The sequence below is a fragment of the Pogona vitticeps genome, chromosome 3 (genome assembly GCF_051106095.1).
Source record: "Pogona vitticeps strain Pit_001003342236 chromosome 3, PviZW2.1, whole genome shotgun sequence".
Lineage (NCBI taxonomy): Eukaryota > Metazoa > Chordata > Lepidosauria > Squamata > Agamidae > Pogona > Pogona vitticeps.
In genome coordinates, this window is record NC_135785.1 from 186,740,605 (window position 1) to 186,766,479 (window position 25,875).

Sequence of the window (25,875 nt, forward strand, 5' to 3'; positions counted from 1 at the left end):
TCACACCACAGGTGGCTTCTACAGCTTGTTCTCTACCAGCTACTGATGGCTGATGACAAACTTAGCACAAGAATCCCCTTCCCTCTCATGCCCATCTGCTAATCTGTATGAAAATGTTTCAAGACCATTAATCTAGTTTATCATCGTTACCAGCAAAAGGTTTTTTTATTGCATCTCCTGCTTACATTCTCAATGGTCACAAAAAAATTTTTGAAACTGCAAAGCGAAACCATCCTGTCCCACCTCATGGCTTTAACTGCCAAAAGAGGTCACATAAGCATCCAAACATTATAAAGTTTTAAGGAACTAGGCAGTATAAAACTTGGGCAAACAGCTAAGGACTCAGTCACATGGACATTTGTCCCGCTGTTTGATGCACTGCGGGGTGGATGGACTTGCTCTTTTTTTCCGGTGATCACACGATGGAGTCACTAGAGTGGATCAATTTGTCCCCAGAGCACCCATACCCATACCTTTCTGAGCATCTGTCAGTGACTTCTACTTTTTTGATGCATGTGCACTTGAATTTGGTCCATTCCAAATGTGTGTGATTGTTGGGAAGGGACTAAATCAAGCCTTGCTGCTGTCAAAATTACCAAGGTTCCTTCCAGTGTCACTTTTGATCCTCTGCAGAGGGACAGGGAAAATGTTGTGGGGTTGTTGTTTTTTTTTGCTAGTTCATCAGTGATGTGCTGAATCACTTAGATTAAATTAATGCAGTACCTCCAGATTAAATTATTTTTCCTTTGCACCTTGTTTACAGAGGCTGACCCTTATGGTGATCACTTACTCATAAGGAAGCCCTTACTCACTAGGAGATGTTCCCTCCAATAGAAGCATGTAACAAGACGTCATTAAGTGACAAGCCCAAATTCCTAGATAGGTTTCCAACTATCTAGGTAAAGGTGAAGGTTCCCCTTGACATTTTTAGTCTAGTCGTGTCCGACTATAGGGAGCGGTGCTCATCCCGTTTTTCAAGCCATAGAGCCAGCGCTTGTCCTAAGACAGTTTCCGTTGTCACGTGGCCAGCGTGACTAGGGAGCACCGTTTTACCTTCCAACCGAGATGGTACCTATTTATCTACTCGCATTTACATGCTTTCGAAATGCTAGGTTGGTAAGGAGCTGGGATAAAGCGACGGGAGCTCACTCCATCGCGTGGATTCGATCTTATGACTGCTGGTCTTCTGACCCTGCAGCACAGGCTTCTGCAGTTTAGCCCGCAGCGCCACCACGTCCCTTTCAACTATCTACTACCATCTCACAATAAAAGGGGGGGAGGACACAACCAAAACTAAAAAGCAAATTCATAGCAGCTATGAATAGAAACTCAGATTTTTCCAAGCCCAATCCAGACCAACCTAGCATAAATGGGACTTTATTAGATTATACGACTATGTGCAGGAGGACAATAGTCACTGAGAGTTGACCTGGGCACAACTAAAACACAGACCACTAAGGACTAGTTAAACTTGACTGACACATCATACAATCTACACATTTTTATGCTGCAATCCTTCTGCGCTTAAGAAGGACATATACTGAACTCAAGAACATGTTTAGACTTTTTCTTCCAGTGAACTGCCTGTAAGAGTGCCTGTGGGTGATAAAACATACAATTTTCTTCATAAAAATATTAAGTCACTTGCAATTATTCAGTAGCAACAATGATTCAAAAACTATAATTGCTGGGTTAAATTCTTCTGAATTTGAAAAATCTCCAGTAGCTTAATTATTTTTCTGTACTCTCTAATGACCACATTTAATCCTGCATTACCAGCATACCTATTTCAACAATGATCAGTTATTTCATTATGTATATTTAGATGTTTTAATGCACTGACTTTTGTTGATCCTGAAAATATCACTTTCTCTTATTATTATCACCCTCACATAATTTTCTGGCTCTGCACCAGCCTTCTTACATAAGATGAAAAAGAAGAGTTCCTTCTGCAGGTCCTGGTACAATAATTAATGAGAACAACAGAAAGAAATTGGCCAGTGACCACATCTAAACTGCAGAATAACTGTTTCATACAGCAGATCTGGGGGGGTGGGGGAAGCATCCTACAACAAACATCTCCCAAGATAAACATGCAAATATCAACCAGAAACCTACTGATTAGTTACACCAGTGTCAGTGCAGCAATATATGTTTCAGCAGTGAACTTGCTAGTTAACAAGTACCTCCCTTGTAACACAACAGTTGTGTAAGTTGGTACATGAGGAGCACAAGTAGCAGCTTCTTAAGTAGTGGCAATTTGCTACTACAATTTACGTCACTGCACCTGCGCTGGTATATAATTAACCAGTGTCTATGTAGGCAATGGCAGATTCACTCAAAAAGCATAAACAAAATTCTAGTTTAAAGTACAGCTGTTTATAACGCTGTGCTATAGCACAGTGGTCCCCAACCTTGGGCCTCCAGATGTTCTTGGACTACAACTCCCAGAAGCCTTCACCACCACCTCTGCTGGCCAGGATTTCTGGGAGTTGAAGTCCAAGAACATTTGGAGGCCCAAGGTTGGGGACCACTGCTATAGCACATACATTTACAGAACATCAGACTTTCAAGCCAAGATTCTGCTGGCACAACTTTTTCTCTACAATGCTGGACTGATGTTTCTTATATGAGATGCCTATGAGCATGGGACAATAAGAACTAACTCTGGGAAGATGTCAAAGACTAATGGAAGGCTAAACATATATACAGTATGTTCTTACATTAAAAATAAAAGGTGAAATTCACAACATGGTCAAGATCGGTGGAAGCTGCTCTATTAGACGAAAAGGGCATTAACTTACCACAGGCTCAGGCTTCCCTCAGACCCCAGTGTGTATGTCGAATGCTTGCTTACTCTATGTACACATGCTTGTATATGTCTTTTTATGAATACCCACTTTTGCCTCAGCTCTGCCTGTTACCCTTGCCTCTGCTCCCCATAAGCTGCCATACCTTCCACCTCACCAACTACAACGGGCATGAGCTACCACTGGTCAATGGATGTTACAATCATTTTACAAACTGTCTACATGAGTGGACACCACTAAATCTAGCAATGGAATTCAGACTGACTACTGTACATGCTGTTAAGTATTTCCTTTTATCTATTCTGAACCCTTCAGCATTCAGCTTCAGGATTCAGAAACCCCAGGTTTCTAGTACTGTGTAAGAAGAAGAAAAATGTGTTCTTATCCACTTTGATATATATAGAAGAAGTGAACTTTTAAATACTTCAGCCATGGCCTGCCTTACTCCTCTTTAGGGAAAACAACAACCCAAAAAATTCTGAAACACAGTAGCTTCTCTTCCTAGGAGAGGCATTGAAGCCTCTTAACCATTTTGGCTCTCCTTTTATGCACCTTTTTCCAGCTCCACAATATTGTTTTTGAGAAGTGATGATCAAACTGATACAAAAAAATCCCCCTGTTGCCTTGCACCACAAATTTATATAAAGGTATTAGCTACTGGTACTTTTATTTTGTACTTGACGCCTAATATTCTTTTTTCATAGCACCACATACTATTAGGTTGAAATGTTCTCACCGAACTATTCAACAAAAGCCCAATAACGTTTTCTTCATTAGTTGCTGCCATGTCAGCTCTCATCAATGAATATGTGAAGTTGGAAAGATCTCGCCCCCTCTTCACTGTGCATCACTTTACACTTCCTTACACTGAACTGCATTTACTACTGTATTTTGACACAGCCTCCTGGAATTCAAAGGTATTCTTCCAGCATTCTTCACTATCTCTTTTGTTCCAGCCACTCTAAATCATTTGGTTACATTACCAAATTTGGGTATCCTCAACATTTAACCCTATCATGAGATCATTTGCAAACAAGTTAATACAATGACAAATGTTCTACTTTAAAAGACAGTGATAGTTTTGTTAATTGCATTTCCTGCAATCTACCATTGGTTTCCAATTTTTGAAACCAATTACTGTATCTAATTTGGCAATTATACTGATGAACTTCTTTTCGAAAAATATCTTCTAATTGGCCTTTTGCTTAACACATTTAAAACTGCACAATCTGCCCACGAGTACCAGGAAAATTTCAAATGGGAACTATAAATAAAATATGATCAAGTGTGTGTGTGTCATTTGTTGGGTGGCTTGTAGAATGAAATAAAAAAACAATGCAACCTAAGAGGTCTCCTGTTTGCATTCTTAATTATCTCCCATATCAAAGAACAGTGACTAAAAGTATGTTTCTTTTTAATAACCTCAGCATATAGGGATTGGGCAGATGTGTACCAGAAACTGCCTACAGTACTTATATGCCTCATCTGAATGCTCAAAAAATTTCAGGTGGCTTGAAACACTTCCTGGAAATTATTGGACACCATTCATTCTGCAAAGGAGAGTGTATTGCACCTGTGTCCAAAATGTGCACCATAAGAAATGTCCACTTCAAGGAGCTGTTAGATTATGATAGCGTTTGATAGGCAAAGCACACCTCCCCAAAGTCAAGGAACGTCTAGGCAGCCTTCATAGAACTACCACATATCTTTTGCCCCAACTTAGTAAATGAAGATGTAAAGTGAGAAGCAGAGAATGCTTTGGAGAAATGTGCTTGTTTGTTGTTAGCATTGATATTTGAAATACTGCTACTCTGTGATAATGGCCTGGAGAGCCATTCTCTGTTTTAAAATGTGTTGCTTTTAAAATATGCAATACAGTGGTGCCCTGCATGATGACGATAATCCATTCCAGGAAAATCGCTGTTAAGCAAAACCACTGTCCTGCGAAAAGCCTTTTCCCACTGGAATGCATTGAAAAACATTTAATGCGTTCCAAAGGGGAAAATACCTGGTCGTCCAGCGAAGATCGCCCATAGGGAAGCCATTTTGTGAGTGCCAATCAGCTTTTTAAATGGCTGCCCTGTGAAGCATGAGTCCGGAAAACACAGGGCAGCCATTTTAGGAAGCCGACGATCGTCGGAAAAAAATCGTCGTCTTGCAAATAAACGGTCTGCGAAGCACGGACCTAATCAACGTCCAGCAGAATTCCCCCATAAGAATGACTGTTTTGTGAATCGCTATAGCGATCGCAAAAGTCATCGTCATGTTCGTCGTACAGCAGGGTTGTCATCTAGCAAGGTACCACTGTAATTTTTTTAAACTACTATGGCTAAAATAAAAACAGAAGAATGGGTATACTTTAAAGATTAATTCCTTCATTTCTGTGTGAGCCGAAATCCACTTCTACAATCCACTACCTTATACACATAGAATATAATAGCCAGGCCGCAGGTTTATATATACAAAGTACAAGGAGGAGGGGTGGGGACCAAGTGAGACTGGAAAAAAGGAGGACAAGTGACTGATAATAGGTTTTTAGATTGGCAATAACCCAGCAACAAGTAAAAATGCTAATTATATAGATATCTTTCCATCATCTATTTAAATGCTGGCAGTGAAATGGCAACACATCAAAAAGAATAATTTCTTGGTCATCGCTGTAGCAAAAATAAAATCAAATGATATGCAGTGTGTGTGTGTGTGTGTGTGTGTGTGTGTGTGTGTGTGTGTGTGTGTGTGTGTGTGAGAGAGAGAGAGAGAGAGAGAGAGAATGAATATACAGTGGTGCCTCGCTTAACGAGCGCACCGTACAACGAAGAATCCGTACAGCGATCCCTTTTTGGGGATCGCTATACGGAGCTGCCCCAATCGCCGCACTCGCTTTGCGACGATTTGGGCGTCCGGCAGCCATTTTGGAGCCGTCGATCAGCTGATCGGCGGCTCCAAAATGGCCGCCGGATGACCCGAAATGGCCCCCATCAGTGTTTTCGCGCCCTCCCCTTGCTTACCGAGGTCGCGAAAACGCTGCGGGGGGCCATTTCGGGTCATCCGCGGCCATTAAAACATCGCTGGAGGGGTAAGTTTGGGCGCCTATTGGAATGCATTAAACTAAGTTTAATGCGTTCCAATAGGCTTTTCCTGCCCCGTACAGCGATGTTTTCGCATAGCGAAGGTTAATCCGGAACGGATTAACCTCGCTATACGGGGCACCACTGTAGTTCATGTAGCTGTTTCTCTTCTGTAATTCCTTTTGTCCACAACAGTTGCTTTGATAGAGGGACCAAAATCCTACTGGCATTTTATAAGGTTTGTGTAACTTGTCATGACAAATTGAGGAGGTTCAAGGGGACATGAAGACATTTTTAAAAAAAAACAAATACATTAGGATGTAATAGTATTGAATATAGGGCAACTAGCTATATAAAAATCAGATACAGTACTGATCAACTAAACCCTGTTGGATTAAACGTGTTTTCGCTTGCTGCCGAAGGGAGAGGAGAGAGGAGGCCAGCCTAGCTTCATGGCGGAAAGCAACAAGTGAGAAGGCCCACTCTTTGGTCCCTGACAAAGTACTTCTAACGGTGATGGGACTGACAGAAAGGCCTCCCCAGATAATTTTAAGATCCAAGGAGGTTTATTTACAATGTAGGAGGACAATGAATTTGGAATGTAGCAACATGCATCCACAGAGTCCTTTAAGATTTGATATGGGTTGGTACCAATGCTATATTTAGTTTGAAAAACTGGTTCGTGACAAGCAAGAAAAAAAAATCCAAGCATTTAAGTTGATTTTAGAGGTTTTACTAGTTTGGTAGCTAAATTTCACATTACTGTCTGCAATGAACGTTTTTATTACACAGCATGAGAATATACAAAATTTGCTGGTTCCAATTATTCACAAACACGATATTCAACAAAATATAACAATGCTACCCAAAAAATACTTGTCCACCAAAACCCTAAAATAAAGGGTGGGAATTACAGCAAAGAGCTGTAAACGTCAAAGAGTACTACAGGTTTTTGAAGTAGTCCTTGCCACTATCTGGAATATGTGGATACAATGATTCAAAGATTTCTAGTGACGTTTCAGCTGTCTTTGGCATTTCAATTTAGCAAGTTTTATTATGAAATGCAAGCAGAGTCACATACTGTAGTTCAACTCCCTAGATGCAAGCCTTTCACTGTCATAACTCCTAGATAAATTTTAGAACCTCTTGCTAAATTTGCAGACAGTTAATTATAAAATTGATTGTATTTAAAACTGAAGAGGAATAAAATCTTAGCGACTCCAACAGCTTTAAAAAATAATTTAACATTATATCCAATATTTCATTAAATTATTCCTTTATTTTCTGTACACCCTCTCTTCCTCCCAAGAATGGAACTTGTGTGGCTTGAAGCACAACAACTAGAAACATATTAGCTTCAACGCATTCATTTTACACAAAGTATTGTGACATAAATGCTTCAGTTTGACAAATTATTATGATTCCCTGGTCCAGATAACCATCCGTACCCACTGAACTTGACCACTTTTCTTTATCTTTAAACACTGGAACAGTATGTTTCAAAGGCCAACAGAAAAACAGATGTAATTATCTACAGCAACTGTTTTATTATTTCCAAACTACCTTAAAACAAATTATTGTATTACTACACATTAGTTCAAACAAACGTGAGAAACAAACATTTTACTTCAGAATCAAGGCGTTTACCCCTTGACCTGAATTCAGGTGACAATCCCAGCCAGAGAAAAATCATTGGATTAATGGAATTTATGTTATGGTATTAACTTACCATTCAGTAGTTGACTTCTACCTATGTAGTTCAGAATGAACAATTAGATATAGGCCTTACATCTGAAAAAGTTAAATACTATGCAGTCTTGTGCTTTTCATTGTTTTTATAATGTTATGTTGCTTCAGTATTCTTGATTCTAATTAGAATGGATTTAATATAAGAGCGTAGTGTGCAACATTCGAAGCATCACAAAGCAAAATTTCAAGTGAAAAATGCATAGTTTTTCCTTCAAAAAATATTTTTCATTCACAAGTTTATGTGTATGTGGTGAAAGGAGTCTGGACAACAGTATAGGACAGTTAAACTCCTTACTACAGGCCAAGTCAGGACTTTGTGTTGGGTAGTTTCTATTCATTCTAACTGGACCCTTTTTCCTTAAGCTTTGTAAAAAAAATTTTTTTAAAAAATCTGGAAGATATTGGAGAAAATTAAGTACATACCCTGTTTCCCGCAAAATAAGACCTAACCTGAAAATAAGCCCTACTATGATTTTTCAGGATGCTCATAATGTAAGCCCTACCTCCCAAAACAAGCCCCACTTAAGGGAAACGCCGCTCTCCACCACTGTGCAACAACCAGAAGATGACATAACTCTATTTGAATAAATGTAATTGTTGCACATGAAAAAAATAAAACATCCCCTAAAAATAAGCCCTAATGCATTTTTTGAGCAAAAATTAATATAAGACCCTGTCTTCTTTTCGGGGAAACACAGTAACATTTCCAAGCTCTGGTGAGCAGCAGGTGTGGGGAACAAAGCCTGAATACACATCAGTAGCTGCGGCAGACAGAACCTAAATATAGCAGGGGCAAAGGATTAACCTGGCTGACAACCCATTCAGGGTTGCCAACCTAGCAATTTGTGGAAGAAAAATATTGAACTCCAAGACAAACCACATTTTTAATCTCACAGCCTGTTTGGTACATAGAATTGTTATGTGTCTGTATGAAGATTACTGTAGAAACTTTGCAATTATTCCCTCCACAAAAACCAAAGTTAAAGATGAGCTACCTGTATAAAACAAAAAAGATGTCAACTTTCTACTAGAGGTCAATTGCTTTTGGCCGTATCTGTCCAAAATTTTTAGCTTCTATCAGAGTAATTCAAATTCAATGTCTGCATACCAGGCTATTTGACCAGAGGCACTCTTTCCACATCAAGCGACGATTATGCCTTCATTAAAAGCACTGATTTCACCTCATGTAACTCTCTACACTCTCTCTGATGAGAAGTTTTGTGGCAGGATGTCTATACTAACTTGAACTTTCCTTCAGATTTGCTAGTTAAAATTCTGGCAGCCCTACAAACTTGCTTTTACAATTTTACTCTGCCTGTAACAAATACCAATTCTCTGCAACAGAGATAATATTCTATAACTGGTCAGCTTTTGTCCTGTAAAAAAATTAACCAGATCATATAAGCATCAATTTAGATCACCACTGTTTGTAAACATGACAAGAGAGATACACATGTTAGTCTATTAACATCATACAAAAATTAACTTGTGGTAACCGCAGAAGCCTGTGCTGCAGGGTCAGAAGACCAGCAGTCGTAATATTGAATCCACGTGACAGAGTGAGCGCCCGTCGCTTGTCCCAGCTCCCGCCAACCTAGCGGTTCGAAAGCATGCAAATGCAAGTAGATAAACAGGGACCACCTCGGTGGGAAGGTAACAGCGTTCCATGTCTACGTCGCACTGGCCATGTGACCACGAAAGATTGTCTTCGGACAAAAACGCTGGCTCTATGGCTTGGAAACGGGAATGAGCACCACCCCGTAGAGTCGGACACGACTGGACAAAAATTGTCAAGGGAAACCTTTACCTTTACCTTTAAGACTAGAATACTTTTGCAGTGCCAACTCCACTAAGCCTCCTTCCATATCTTAAGCAGTAACCAGTTAAGTGGTGAGTATATACCTCTGCATATGTGCAGACAAGAGGAAAATAATTGTTTTTTGAAAGTAGAGTCTGACTTAAATGTCAAACAATGCAAGAGAAAACCCATGTCATCTATTATTACGTATGCTTATTTCATTGTGTATTTTTTAATGTTATCATGCAAGGTATCATCCATCCTTTGGGTATCAGTTGCCATGGAAAAGCAGCACATGAAGCAGTCAATGATGACAACAATGACACTAGCACAAGACCTTGCCAAGAAGAAGTGTTTATCTGTTTTCTCTGTTCTCCAAAAACAATACAATTTCTGCTTACTGCCCATTCTGCTTTGGGGGTGGAACCCACAGCAACTGTTCCATGACATAAGTCTACATGAATATTCAAATCTCTGAAAAATAAACAAGCACAAAAACTGGAGCTATAAGGGCTACCAGTATCAGGGCTGCTAGCAGGTGGGAGAGTGCCAGAAATACATTCAAGTGTAAACTAGGTGGCAAACAGTGAGGATATGTACACTTCATACTCTGCCACCTCAGACAGCTATTAAACTATCAGTTACACTTCAAACAGCCAAAAATTGAGATGTCTGGAATGGTTTTAGTATAGTAGCATATGAAAACACCTTAAAATAGAATTACAGAAGACTTGATATTCTTATAATCTGTACATATCCAAAGATTTAAGTATGTAAACCACTGTTCCTATTTTTCCAGAGAACCATGGATTCTACCTACCACAGTTTACAATCCTGCTGAGGACCAAGCTATATCCTGCATTACTTATACGGTGAACAGCTAGGCTTTGCTTGAGGATACTGAAGACATCCTTCCACTAGATGTCTCTACAGATATGGCTGGCCAGTGGAGCTTCTATCTTTGTTTCTGAGCAACATATTGCTAGAACCCAAATATCTTATTAGAAGGTAGTTTTCTGCAGCAGGTTAGACATAAAGTGCACAGGCTACACATGCAATGACACTAAGTCATGTACTATCTGTTATCAAAAACAATATCTTTAATTAGGGGCAATCTACTGCTGCCGGTGCCTCCCCCCATGCATAGGCAAAGCTATACAATTGAATCTTGGCCTCTGTGTACCAAAGTTGCCAGATAAAAGAGACAACAAAACTGTGTATGTTACTATCACCTTCTCCCAGAGGATGACTGCGAGGGCAAGGAGGAAGGCATAGTACTTACACAGAGGAAAAGCTGTCACCACACGGTCCTCTAGAGATCACCGATTTCCAACCTGGAAAGCGTACCACTCAAGGGGTCTTGAAAACACTGCAGGAAAATAAGACTAACATCTTCACGAATAACATTTTTCTTATTGACTTAGACAAGCATCCATGATTTGTGTTACTCCTGTCCTCTGAAGATGCCGGCCACAGAGACTGGTGAAACGTTAGGAAGAACAACCTTCAGAACACGGCCAAAGAACCCGAAAAACCCACAACAACCATCCATGAAAGAGATTACTGTGCCAGAATTTAGGATTTTTCAGTGAAAACCTTTTGCTCATTTTTTTACTTTAAAAGAACATTATTACATTCATGTTTGCTTTTAATTTTATTACAAATAGAAAGTTTGTTACAAAGGAATTATATGAGGTATGAAGGTTTCTCAAAGATCAAAAAGGAGGATTGATGCTTAAAAGAGGGAACCACTGTACTAGATGATGTTGGACTATAACTCCCATCAGATTTTGCCAGCAAAGTAATGAAAAATTATGGAAGTTGCCGTCCATCAACTACCAGAGGTCCACAAGTTGTCCACCCCTTATAGAGGAACTTATCTAGATAAGTTTACAAGCCAAGCTGAACAACATGCATGAGAAACTGTGCGCTCCTGCTCTAGATACTGTACCTGTATATCTTCAGATGCACCTGGTTTTAAACATGTACCTCTAAAAGCAATGAAGACAGGAATCAATCAGCGAAGGCACAAGTAGAAAATGGTACAGTCCACTTGGGCTACAGAAACAGCATAATGCTGCCTTCTACAAACCAAGAATCCTTCATCCACACAAAATTGGGATACCAGGTTTAAAGATAAATGTGCAAATTGCAGTGTGAGAGTGTGTTCAGTTATGCATTATATCATCTGTACTGTTTTGTGGCAAAGTACAATACAGAACAGAATACAGATTTTAATATATATATAGGGGCTGAGATCCACAATACTTTCAAACGATCAAGACAGTTTGCATTCGTCTTCCTTCAAATGCACTCAAATAACCTTATGATACACTGCTTTTGAACTTTTATCCCCTCAAAAATTACTCACCCATTCAAAAATTTTGGGAAGGCTTTTTTCATAAGATGCTATTAAGATGGTATGAAGATAAACAATCAACTACGTTACCGGCATCCTGCAGAACCTGGCACTCAGCTGTTCCCCACTGACCAGTCTGATATTCCCGTATTGGCTTAAATTTCTGCACCCTACTCTTCAAAATGGCCTTCTTACAATTGTGTTGTGTGTTTAGTCGTTTAGTCGTGTCCGACTCTTCGTGACCCCATGGACCAGAGCACGCCAGGCCCTCCTGTCCTCCACTGCCTCCCGGAGTTGTGTCAGGTTCATGTTGGTTGCTTCGCAGACACTGTCCAGCCATCTCATCCTCGGTCGTCCCCTTCTCCTCTTGCCATCACACTTTCCTAACATCAAGGTTTTTTCCAAGGACTCTTTTCTTCTCATGAGATGGCCAAAGTACTGGAGCCTCAGCTTCAGGATCTGTCCTTCAAGTGAGCATTCAGGGTTGATTTCCTTTAGAACTGATAGGTTTGTTCTCCTTGCAGTCCAGGGGATTCTCAAGAGCCTCCTCCAGCACCACAATTCAAAGGCATCAATTCTTCGGTGGTCTGCTTTCTTTATGGTCCAGCTCTCACTTCCATACATCACGACAGGAAAAACCATAGCTTTGACTATTCGGACTTTTGTTGGCAAGGTGATGTCTCTGCTTTTCAAGATGCTGTCAAGATTTGTCATCGCTTTCCTCCCAAGAAGAAGGCGCCTTTTAATTTCAGGGCTGCTGTCTCCATCTGCAGTGATCATGGAGCCCAGGAAGATAAAATTTGACACTGCCTCCATATCTTCCCCTTCTATTTCCCAGGAGGTGATGGGACCAGTGGCCATGATCTTAGTTTTTTTGATGTTGAGTTTCAGACCGTTTTTTGCACTCTCCTCTTTCACTCTCATTACAAGGTTCTTTAATTCCTCCTCACTTTCTGCCATCAGAGTGGTATCATCTGCATATCGGAGGTTGTTGATATTTCTTCCGGCAATCTTAATTCCGGCTTGGGTTTCTTCCAGTCCAGCCTTCCGCATGATGTATTCTGCATATAAGTTAAATAAGCTGGGGGACAATATACAGCCTTGCCGTACTCCTTTCCCAATTTTGAACCACTCAGTTGTTCCATGACCAGTTCTAACTGTTGCTTCCTGTCCCACATATAGGTTTCTCAGGAGACAGATAAAGTGGTCAGGCACTCCCATTTCTTTAAGAACTTGCCATAGTTTGCTGTGGTCCACACAGTCAAAGGCTTTCGCATAGTCAATGAAGCAGAAGTAGATATTTTTCTGGAACTCTCTGGCTTTCTCCATAATCCAGCGCAAGTTAGCAATTTGGTCTCGAGTTCCTCTGCCTCTTCGGAATCCAGCTTGTACTTCTGGGAGTTCTCGGTCCACATACTGCTGAAGCCTACCTTGTAGGATTTTGAGCATAACCTTGCTAGCGTGCGAAATGAGTGCAATTGTACGGTAGTTGGAGCATTCTTTGGCACTGCCTTTCTTTGGGATTGGGATGTAGACTGATCTTTTCCAATCCTCTGGCCACTGTTGAGTTTTCCAAACTTGCTGGCATATTGAATGTAGCACCTTAACAGCATCATCTTTCAAGATTTTAAATAGTTCAACTGGAATGCCATCACCTCCACTGGCCTTGTTGTTAGCCAGGCTTTCTAAGGCCCACTTGACTTCGCTCTCCAGGATGTCTGGCTCAAGGTCAGCAACTACATTGTCTGGGTTGTCCGGGATATCCAAATCTTTCTGATATAATTCCTCTGTGTATTCTTGCCACCTCTTCTTGACGTCTTCTGCTTCTGTTAGGTCCCTTCCATTTTTGTCTTTTATCATGTTCATCTTTGCGCAAAATGTTCCTCTAATATGTCCAATTTTCCTGAACAGATCTCTGGTCTTTCCTTTTCTGTTATCTTCCTCTATTTCTTTGCATTGTTCATTTAAGAAGGCCCTCTTGTCTCTCCTTGCTATTCTCTGGAAGTCTGCATTCAAGTTTCTGTAACTTTCCCTATCTCCCTTGCATTTTGCTTCCCTTCTCCTCTCTGCTATTTCTAAGGCCTCGTTGGACAGCCACTTTGCTTTCTTGCATTTCCTTTTCTTTGGGATGGTTTTCGTTGCTGCCTCCTGGACAATATACAATTATATGCCCATAATTTAGCTTTGCAACACATCTCTGAGGAGTGATCAGAGTAAGAATAATGGCTCCAGAATAGAAAGAACTCTATTTTATGGAATACACTTCATTCATTAAACTTTCCTTACAAAAGAGAAATCAAGTTGTTTAAATATATTTGGTGCAGATAGGCATTTTTTTCCAGTTAAATGACTTAAATAAAAAGAGATAAAAATTCCAAGCAAAATCTTCCATGCTTCAGTGAATTTATTTGGCAACTGTACCAAAGAATGAGTAGTTCCAAGGACACTGCACCTGCAGCATTTGAAGGCCAAGAGATACGGGTTGAAACTGATTATTCAGTTCCAATTGGAACTAGTCACACAAGCAACTCCATCCCATTATTTTGTTCCTATGAAGCTGACCTTGTTTGAGTTGGAACAGCTACAAAAAGTCACACACCATTATTTCTTACACTGTCTGACCAGCAAAAACTTACTTCTCTGGAGAGAAGATAAAAGAGTGGAACATTAATTTCACTGTACTCTATAATTAAATATCCAGACTAAATGGTAAAATTAGTAGGGATGAAAACACTCTTGACTCTTTCTTGCTCAGGGGAAGATTCAATGAGCCGTTCTCAACTCTTATAAAGCAAGAAATAACACACTTGATGAAGTGGACAAAAGTCCACAAAGCTTAGGTTAAATGAAACTGAAGCCTTTAAGCTGCCACAACATTCTTTGCTGTTTTTGCTGCATCACAGCTACAGAAAAAGGGGGAGGAACACCTTGGATATGAGCATAGTTCCATGCTGAGCCTGCCTGTTTTGTGTTTCTACCTGAGGAGGCACAGGTGGAGGCAGTATTTGTACTTGTGGTGGGCAGATTTCTATCTCTGCAGCAGCAAAATAGCAAAAGGAGCATTTGTGTCCTTCCAACAGCAAATGTTGGCATCTTCTAAATTTCAGCACCCTGGGTCAAAGCTCCAATCTTCTGATCCTAGTTCATGTCTCTGCAAATGATATCGCACTATAACTGCAGGTCAACATATTGCAGCACTGGTGGGTGGAAACCATCATATACAAAACTGGAAGGTCAGCTCTATGATAAATGTAAAATCACACCATCTCTTATTTCAAGAATAAAGAAAATGGATTTAAGCCAATGGTCTACTGCAACTCTGTCTGGCTTTCAAACGAAATTAAAAATTACTAAAAAATATTCTAGGTCAGAAAGAAAACTACACCTGCCATAAATCCTCTAGCAAGTTCTCCCCCAAAAGTTCTCCTTAAATCTGGTTTCACAACTAGAGAAATCCTTTAAAACGGGGGGGGGGGGGGCAAGGAAAGAAGACTTTGTTTTAGGTACAGTACTTGTTATGGTATGATGAGCCAGACCGAGTTGCAGTAGACAAGAGCCTGTCAATTCCAATTCAAACTGGGCAATGACTTTGCTATAAAAGGCAATGGGTGGTAGCTGCGTTGTCGAAATTGATTACTATCCATCAGAAATTATCTGGCTCTTCTGCATAACTGTGTACATGGGAAATCAACACAGGACATATAAAGAAAAACAAAACACCTGGCAGGATGGACCTGCTGCCTTGGTAATTTCACCTGTTGGTAGCAGCCCTTTATTTTACCACAGATCTCATGCCTGATCAAGTTGTATACTTCTGCTAGGTGTAAATAAAAATAAATGTACAATGTTTAACAGGGGATGGGAATGAAGGCTAGCAAACACTCACAGCAGTTCACTAAAATCATTCAGTTTTTCACGTTTTTTCAAATAAGTGCAAACAAGGTTCCTATTAAGTTGGGCATATGTGCACACAACTCCGCTTCCCTCCATGCAGCTGTCTTCCTCCTCTATGCAGCAATCACATTAGGTTCTGGTTGCGATGGAGCTCAGCATGCAGGGGGGCAGAGTTGTGCACACACACAGGAGCGAAGCCGAAAGAGAGAGTGTGTGTGAAGGCCAGGAGGACGAGTGTGTGCTGTCTCCTACAGAAAACAAGGATGTAAAGGGGAAGGAAAGAGAGCGGGAGGTGTTAAAGACAAAGGGAGATGAAGAAAGGGTTAAGATAGAGGTCTGTCTCTCTGAGGAAGGGAAAAGAAAAGAGGAGGAGCAAATGATGTGGGAAGAGGATATAAAAGTGGGAATAAGTGCACGGGACTTTTATATCGAGACCAGTAAGAAAGAAAAGGAGGAGAAGAAGAGGTGACCATGTGAGCAACTTATTAAGAGAGTTCCCAAACCTGAAGGTGGGGGGCTTGTTACCGGATCCATCGCCTGAAAAAGAGGAGTGACCATTAAGGAGACGTGTGAATGGACCGTGGTAGTTTACCCGAGGGGACAAAGTCCCTGGAAGAAGGTGGTACTCCCAGACCCCACTTTCAACAAGCCACCCCCAGAGGGGAATTGGGCCTGCCACCCATGTTGTGGCACCATATGCGCGGTGTTGAGGAAGCCCACCGGCAAGGAGCGCTTTGGCCCGGCACCCCAATATTGAGAAGGGACATTAATTCTGATAATGTTATGCGTTTTGATAGTCAGTTGAACAATTGGGACTCGTTTATCCCCACTGAAGTTGTCACTGACACACCTTTGTTAAACATGAATAAAGTTAGTAATGGTTTAAATGATACATCTACTTCAATTTCCGCGCCAGTTTCGGGACCGCCTAAGACTTTCAACGAACCTTCTGACAGAGAGAGAGAGGGGGGGGGTACACTGAGTGCAAAAGTCTTTTCCCTAAGAAGATGTTCCCATAAATAAGATATCATTGTCCAGAACTTTCATAGTTTTATTTAAAGATGTGTTTTAAGATCCAATCTCTCCAAGAGCATAAACGCTACCTTAAACAACAGAGGTCTGCAAATCTCTCACTCTCCTACCACTTTCATACGGCCTACATGATACAGACACGCATTACTGTCATTAGTAAAACTACTAATGAATAATTCTTGGGGTTGATTACGAACAATCCATCTAACTTCAGACATGCATTGAACATAATTTTTTAAAAAATCTTTATTGCAGTCTACACAGATCCCATTACTAATAAGTGGTATTATTCTTAGAAGTCATGTAGGAAATGTCTCACGAAACAGATGAACAACCCTGATATAACAATTCTGTCCGCATGTGAAATGCACAGCCCACACTCTGCCCTCGGAGGCCTTCAATGAATCCTAAAGACACCCTTGACCAAGAAATTCAGGTCTTGCTGCATTTTCTTATTTGCTCGCACACTTATACATGCTAGGCTGAGAGTGAAAAGCCTCTTCTTCCTCCCTCAGCATTGGGGGAAGGGGAATTGAATGGTAGCTAAAGCTATGAATGGGGCAGCTGCGTGAATGGGAGGATGAAAGGAAAGTATGAGAATGAGGGTGGAGCAAAGAGGGAGAAGAGGAAAGGAGAGAGGGTCTGCTGTTTGCAACTACACTACTACCATGACACATTGAATGAGTGGCAAAAGGGGGAACCACACAAGGATATACTCATGTGTGAAAGAGATGAAACAAATGTCCGTGGTTCTTTTTTTTTTTTTAATTCAATTCTATCCATTTTGTATTTGGCTCTATTTTGCCTCAATAGAGAATAGTCCTCAGTCTCAGGAGCATTTCCAGGTCAGACTGTCAAGACCTGTGTCTCACCAGAAATTACAGCATGAAAGACTAGGGGGGAAACAGGTTAGTGGTAGGTAATGCATGTTTTCCAAAATGTCTGAGTTGATTTGTAGCTGATAAATAATCAGGCAAAAATTGGACATTTTTCTTCTTAAAAAAAGAAAAACACATGCGACCTAACTTATTATATATAAAAGTTAAACTGAGATCTAAATTGTTCAGTTTAATTTAAAAAGCTCTTATATGAAATTCCAATCATTACACATAAATGGTGCCAGTTAATTCAAGAGAACTACTTAGTAAAGATGTCATGGGTAAGAATATAAACAAAGAATACGCAACATATAGGGTATGCTATATCCGATTTCCAATATCCACATGGGGGGAGAGTGGGAACTGAACCCTCGCAGATACTGTGGTCCTACTGTATACACTTTCCCATAAGCTCTTGCACATTTTCATCTCCTCAAAATTTTGTCCCCACCCCCTTTATACTAGTGAGTTTAGTGCTCACACTCCCAGTCTGAAGCCTGCTTTTTCTCTCTTAACGAGAGAGAGGACCTAGTGCTACACTAATTGCAGCCCAAAGCCCTAGGCTATCTCCCTGAAGGAGACCACAGGAAGATGAGTAAACTGTTTCCCTGAAAATAAGACCTAACCTGAAAATAAGCCCTAGTATGATTTTTAGGATGCTTGTAATATAAGCCCTATCCCCAAAATAAGCCCCAGTTAAGTGAAACCCTGCCCTCCTGCACTGTGCAGTAACTAGAAGATGATGTCATGACTGTATTTGAATAAATGTAGATTGTACATAAAAAAATCCCCTGAAAATAAGCCCTAATGCATTTTTGTGGTTTTTTTTTTTGTGTGTGTGTGTGTGTGTTTTTGTTTTTTTCTGGTTTTTTCAGCAAAAATTAATATAAGACTCTGTTTTAGTTTCGGGGAAACATGGTAAGAGATGAGATGCCAGTATCTTGCCTTGGCACCTTTAGGGAGAGACTCCTCTCCTTGAGTGAGAATGTGCAGAAGGGGTCTTCACATGTGTGACAGTTTCAGGGGTGGTTATAGTAAACCAGCAAAAGCAAAGATGTTGGCTCCCAATTTCCTTTGTAGATCACCCAAGTGTGCTTTTGAAAAACTTTATTTAAACTTCTGTGCCACTCCACTAGTGTACTCTGTGGACGGTTCACAAACCATCAAGGCATAATTGCAAATCATACATACAATTTACAACAAATACAATAAAACCCTGTCGCTAGCTGGAATGATAAAATTTGCATTTAAATAGAATTCAACAAATTTGAATTAAACAGCAAGTCAACACTTAAAACACTACTAAAAGGCAGCTTTATTATAGCCAGCTTCCCAACAACTGAGAGGGATGGCCCATGATGAACCTCTGTAAGAAACTCATTCCAGAAGGAAGGGGTTATGATGAGAAAGTATGGTTCCTGGTGTTAGCTCGTTTGACCAACTTGGGTGTCACAATTTTTATCATCAAGGACTGTAAGGAATGGGGTGGGAGAGGTAACTGTTGTGTGTGAGAGACATTCCAAAAAGTATTGAAGTCCTGAACTGATAAGGGCTTTATAGATCATGACGAGCATCTCGAATTGGGCATGGAAACTAACAGGGAGGCAGTGAAGGCACGCCAAGAGTGGGGATGTGTGTTCATATCTACTAGTAGACAGACAGACAGAAACCTTTATTGGCATACTGTACAAAATTAAAACACACTAAGATGCAAACATTCAGCAGCTAACATATGGCAGGGAACAGCCAAATAACACAGTTAGGGCTCGCCACTCTGCGACAGCACGATGTGTCGCCTCTGTATGAGGATGTATCTGGCTATTGTCATGATAAGTTACTTAATAGTGCCTCCTAGGAGGTGTCAAATTTTTCTTGGGTCGTTCCATCAGGAATGGAAGGAAAGTGCTCAGATAAGACAGGCGGATATCCTTATACAAGATACTGTAAAACAACATACACTGCAAAGATTCAACCACTCCCTGACCACAAGGGCAGACTCTCAGTTCTGTGGGTAAACTCGTGTATCTGCCCTGTGCTAAATTCGAAGGAACAATATTGCACCTAGCAAGGGTGAATGCCCATTGGTCTTGGGGAAGCTCTAAGAGATAGAGGTAATTCGGTCTTCTGCCATGGGAGAGGGGCATATCTGCTAGTACCTGCGATCAGTCTGGCAGCCGCATTTTGGACCTACTGAAGTTTCCATAATGACTTCAAGGCCAACTCTATGTAGAGAGTGTTACAGTAGTCTTAGAGATAACCAATGAATGAACCACTGTTATACATTTCTTATCCAGTTAGGGGCACAGCTGGGCATTCACCAAAGTTGATAAAAGGTACTCTTGGCAACAGCATATATTTGTACCTCCACAGAGAGAGCTGGGTCCAAGAGTACTTTATGTTGCATATCTGATACTTCAGGGGGAGTGTAACCCCATCAAGGTCAGATAAATATCCCTCTAATAATCATCCCAACTTTACCATCTCTATCCTAGGTAAAGGTAAAGGTTCCCCTTGACAATTTGTCCAGTCATGTCCGACTCTAGGGGGCGGTGCTCATCTCCGTTTCCAACCGATAGAGTTAGCGTTTGTCTGAAGACAATCTTCTGTGGTCACGTGGCCGGCACAACTAGACACGGAACACCGTTACCTTCCCACAGTGGTGGTACCTATTTATCTACTCACATTTTTGCATTTTCCATGCTTTCAAACTGCTAGGTTGGCGGGAGCTGGGACAAGCGATGGGGGTTCACTCTATTGTGTGGATTCGATGTTACGACTGCAGGTCTTCTGACCTTGCAGCACAGAAGTTTCTGCGGTTTAACCCGCAGCGCCACCACGTCTCTATCTTATCTGGATTCAATTTCATTTTAGTGCTCTTTGTCCACTCCATTATTGATGCTTGATAGTGCTCAAGGAACTGAACAACATTACCCACAGATGAAAAGGATAGAGCCATGTTGTCCATTTATTGATAATAATGAACTCCAAATCTCCATATAATTTCTCCCAGCAGCCTCATACAGATATTAAAAAACAGCTGGGGATCCCTGATAGACCACATAATAGAGGTCCCAAGGAGTAGATGCCACCTTTCTAAGTTGCACCATCTGAACCAGGCCCTCAAGAATGAAGTGAAGCACCAAAAACAGACCTCCCCCCCCTAAAGTCCTAAATTCAACAGCCATCTCAGAAAGATGCCATACCTCAGGATAACAATGGCTGCAGAAAGGTCCAGGAGGTCCACCTGGATCAAGCACACACATACACAGACCCATCTGCCTCCCTCAGGAGATCATCATGCTGGACAATCAGTGCTGTTTCATTTCCATGGCACCACTTGAACCCCAACCGAAATGGATTTAGGTTATCTGTGCCCTCCAAGAACAGCTGCAACTAGTCAGCCACCACCCTCTCAATCAACTTGCCAAAGAATTGTATGTTGGCAACAGGCCTACAGTTATTAAAATCATTCATTGCTAGATTTGGGTGTTGTTGTTGTTTTGGAATGCCCCTTACAATGGTTTCTTTTAAACAGGAGGATAAATTACCCTTCCCCATCATCCCATTTTGCCAAGGGATCTTCTTATTCTGTCTTGTCCCCATGGCTCTAGTATGATGGAATGCAGGTTATGGATGCAAGTCCTGGTACATCCAAGAAAACCCCATACTCTGTCAGAATAAAGTAGAATGGGAGACAGGGGAAGAAGACGTTAGTATAAATACAGCATCTGGAAAAGCTGCCATTGCCTGACAGTAAGCTTCCCTGAACAGAGACATCTATCTGAGCTTGCAGCAGTCTTAAAGCCTATAACTCTGTAATGCTGTAGCATTTGTATTGGTGTCTGGTGAAGTCAGGAATGGTGACAAATACAGTAATGGAAGTTTCAGACAAATTACTAGAGGATGTAATCATGTAACCATCAGTAACTACTAGTCCATGCTTAAGGCCAAACAGCTCAGAATGTCCGTTGCCGGGAAACAAGAGCAGGAGAAGGCTATTGTCTTTATTTTCTGCCTATCCATACGCACATAACTGGTCAATATAGGAAACAGGATGCTAGACTACATGATCCTTTATAGTCCAAACCATAGGACTCTTCTTAACATTCTAATGTAACCAAGTGTGCCCCTGAAAGGTAAAGACATAGCTGAGAAGGGTTAGCAAAACCAAACACAAGGAAGCAACCAGTCCCACCGAAAAGGTGATGATGAGTCCAAACTGCTCTGGGAAATAGTTTTATTAAATTGTAAAACACCTAACAAGTGTCAGTTAAGATTTTCTTCAGCAGCACAAGATTACAGCTTTCCTAATAAAGCTACATCCGTTTTCTAGTACAATTCTGAGATTCTACCTCTTCTTGGTACTCTGTTGTAGGTCTACACCAAAGGAGAGTGAAGTGTGCACACCCTTTCCCTCAGGCTGTTGTACAAGCTTCCTTAGCAGCTACTCTTGAAAAAAATTGTTTGAAATGAAATAGTGACTCTAAGTTTTGATAGCACTGATGTTTTCAAAAAAGTTGTCCACCCTGTACTATACAGATACAGGTTGCTTTTCAGTTTTCACCTTCAGAATATTAAGGCCAAGAAACAGATTAATGACTTACATCTTTATAGAAAAGCTACAAAAGAATGAGGCAAAATAATCTGTTATAGAGATACTTGACCAAATCATTAAATAATATTTTGGTTTGTTTGTTTGTTTGTTTATTAGATTTCTATCCCGCCCTTTTAGACAAAGTCTACTCTGGGTGGGTTCCATTAAACATTGTAAGCTAAAACAGTTAAAAACAATTCAAAATAGTGATTAGTAATGCTAAGTAATGCTCAAGATGGGAAAACAGAAAATTATAATAAAAATAAAATCAGGTTCAGTGACAGTAACTGATTCTTGTTCACCGTGAAGCTCATAATTTTGATCCAACAGCAGAAGGCATATTTACTCTGAGGTCCCAATTTGCCCAGTAAGGCTTTCTCTTTAGTAAGCAAGCATGGGATTGGACTGCAGCTTAAGAGCAACCTTTATGTCGTTCTTCCAGTGCTGGCTTTATTTGTTCTTGAGCACTGAACAGATAAAGAACAGCATATAAGGCTGAACCATAGTTAAATTCTGCATGCAGAAGCAAAAGGGAGCTCCAGCGAAGCTCAAGCTTCCATGCTCTGCCACCTGCTTTTCCCAACTCGTGGCTTGCCATTACAGGACAACTAGTCAGTGTGATTTAAATGAGCTTACTATTGCACATCAACTGCAAACCTGAATTATTTAGTGAGCTGCTTGGCAAACTATTTTAAAATAAGAACAACAAGGAACCCAAACAAACTGAATTCCAGTTGACCCCTTTGCCCAAATGTACTAAAGAATTTCAGCCACGCAATTTCCACAAATCTTTTTTTGCCTGTGCATGTAGCACTAAACTATACTTAATGGACTTAGTGGTTCTGACTGATGTTCAGTATGACTAGCAAGCAATGCAACCTGGCTTGCAGAACCAGTACGGGATTTACAGCTTCGTCCCACTTCCAATTCAAGGCTGATATTAAGGAATATACTTACATATTTGAAGTCAATGAGGGTATTATTGTCACTAACTAGCTTATTAATGGTATGGGTTTGACTGGCTAGCAGTCTGCTTCATTAGATGCACAGGCTGGAAGCTGGTCATACAGTCACTGTTCTGTGATTTGTGTTAAAATTAATCAAAGCTAATTGTTCCTTAGAAAAGCTGTATCACAACAGACAACTTGAGGTATCACCACACTAACACATTGTTCAATTCCTGAGCTGTACATTAAGTCTATTATCATCTACAAGTCCCATGAAAGAGTTCAAGAAACCAGAGTGAGACGCCATTTACCTAAACTTCTTTTTCAGCCTTCAATAACTTACTGGTTACAAAATTAAACACATGGATTTTTATTACCAACATCTTGGAGAACTATCAGCTAAGCCAAATGCACACTTAACCTTAGAAGTTGTGGAAAACTGTAGAAAACCATATCTATCTTATACCTGTGTTTTCATATCTGTGTAAGAGACAAAACCAAGTATTGCTGGAAATTAGGTCATGTTTTAATTGACAGAAACATCTCAAGTGTTTGGCAACAAATTATGTGATTGTGTAATTATCTCTTACCATGTACCACGCAACACCAACCAAACAGGTTCTGAGACAGAGACATGTAAAAACACCAGCAGAAAACATTATTTTAGAATCAAAGTATTCATCTCTCCAACTGCATGTTTAAACTGCATCACTGTAGCTGCGCAGAAAACATTACAATTTTACACTGCCGCTCTAGTGAATGTCAAACAAAATCTTGTTTTACAACTACAAAGCACAGCAAACCATTAAAGCACTAAAAGCTTTCATCTTCTGGTAATGAAATGGATACAGAAAACTGCCTAGCAAAGCAATCCCTTCCTAGCATTTACTGCCTACCTTGTGATTCTCTGACATAGGAAGTCAGCAAAGGACTTACTAACAGGGGGATGAGGAAGACCCACTAACCAAATATTGATTTTTTTTTCACCTACCACCACCTCTCCGTTTACAGATTTCAGTGCTACCTCTGATTCCCCACCACCACCACCACCAAATACTACGGGGAAAAAAGGCTTTCCCACAAAATACCCGTTACATTGCGCGGATGCGACCCTCCCCGCCCCCCCCCCCCAGCGTGGGCCTTACACACCTTACAATTCCCTCTCCACCCCCAAGCTTCGTGCTGGCATCTTTCCAGGTTTTGTGATGCTAGGATTTCCAACGAAAAGCTGCCTGCCAAATGCCACGGCACACACCCACCCTTGCCAATAAACCAACGCTATCCCTCAGCGGCCGCTCTCCCTCGAGACTATCTGCAATTCAGTTCAGCAACAGCACCACGTTGCAGCACTGAGGGCGCGCGCACACACACACACACAAACACAGACACAGACACCCCCGCACGCACACACACACAAAAGGAAGGACACCTGCTCCCCGGAACACCCTCAAAGCCCTTCACCGTCCCCCCCCCAGCTGCCACAGAGGGCAGGGCGCATGGCGGGGAGAAGAAGACCCGGGGGGGGGGAATCCGTACGAAGTCAGCGCGTTCCTACCAACCACACCCACCGGGACGCTGCCTGTCCTTGGCCGTCGCCCTTACCTGACGCCCGGGGGTACGAGGGAGACGTCCGCGCTGGCCCCGGCTCCGCCATCTTCCTCCTCCCGCACCCTCGCTCCTCCGGTTCCTTTTCCTAGCCCCCCCCCCCCAAAGCGCCTGCTACCGCGCTTCACAACAGGGACGGCTAAGGATCAGGCTGCTGCTGCTGCCGCCGCCGCACAGGCGCACTGCTCCTGCTTCTGGCGCGACACCTGACGCGGCGTGGGTAGGACTAGAGAGGGAGGCGGGATACGGGCAGGCGGCCCTCGCAGGTTCCGAAGGGCAGGACCGAGGCTTGGCTGCTGGCTAGGAACAGTCGAGCCGCGGGCGCGCAACAGCAGCAACAACGCCGCTTTCCTTCCAGGTGTTCATCCTCTTCCCGCCACACACTTCTCCCCGCCCACCAACGTGTGGTGACCTGCTCCGTGTTCTCTCCCTATTCTGTTGCTCCAGGCGGGCGGGGAAACCTAGCCGGAGCGCCTGTTCCACAGGCCGACTCCCGAGGAGGCGCCAAAAGGAGAGAGGGTGGGAGTTGCAGCTTCTGTTACGCGCCTACTATTCCTCCCCCCCCCAAAAAAATATAAAATCCCAGCCAACCCTCCCTCCCACTTCGGAGATTAATTTTTTTAATGAGGCGAATCCTTTTTAAAGCACGGGGAGCCTCAATCTTCGCCTTCAGGCTTCTTGGGGGAGTTTCCAGATCCTCGCGTAGCCTGCGCTTTAAGAGCGCATCGAGCCTCCCTCCTTGGACGTAAAGAGGAATTTACAACATCTCAACACAGCGCCTCGAGACGAACACGGCTGCTTCTCCGGCGGGACAAGACGTGTCGGGACAGAAGCGCTTCCTTCTCGCCTTTTGGTAACTTCAAAAAGACGAGGCGGGAGCGCGTCACGAGCTCTGGCAAATAGCTTGCATGGGGAGCGCCTCTGATTGAGTCAGGGTGCCTTATAAGCCGTGGGTATTTTTCGAACCCCCAACCCACGCCTTTTTAAAAAAAAATTCATTGTGATCCTTCAGTGGAGTTCAAGGCCTGTCCTCATAAAGTCATGTACCGTTGCGATCCTTCAGACCACTTCAGCTGCCTGTATTATTTTTAATGTGGCAGCTGATAGGCACGCAGTTTTTCATGCCTAATAATGAATAATT

The 25,875-nt window shown here is 41.8% G+C and overlaps 1 protein-coding gene across 17 annotated transcripts in view; it reads right to left on the reverse strand.

Moving 5' to 3' along the window:
* MAP7D2 (MAP7 domain containing 2) overlaps positions 1-24,894 on the reverse strand; it is a 95,151-nt gene extending 70,257 nt beyond the window's left edge. For 11 of the 17 annotated variants that reach the window (XM_078390434.1, XM_078390426.1, XM_078390429.1 and 8 more), the window contains exon 1: positions 21,137-22,067. In XM_078390434.1, the coding sequence (XP_078246560.1) occupies positions 21,137-21,191 (55 nt within the window). In that variant the 5' untranslated portion in view covers positions 21,192-22,067. Of the gene's footprint in view, positions 1-10,707; positions 10,771-21,136; positions 22,068-24,278; positions 24,298-24,731 lie in introns of those variants that run through there. The other 6 variants (XM_078390425.1, XM_020789195.3, XM_078390435.1 and 3 more) reach the window with 4 other exon arrangements.
* Between the last annotated feature and the right edge of the window lie 981 nt (positions 24,895-25,875).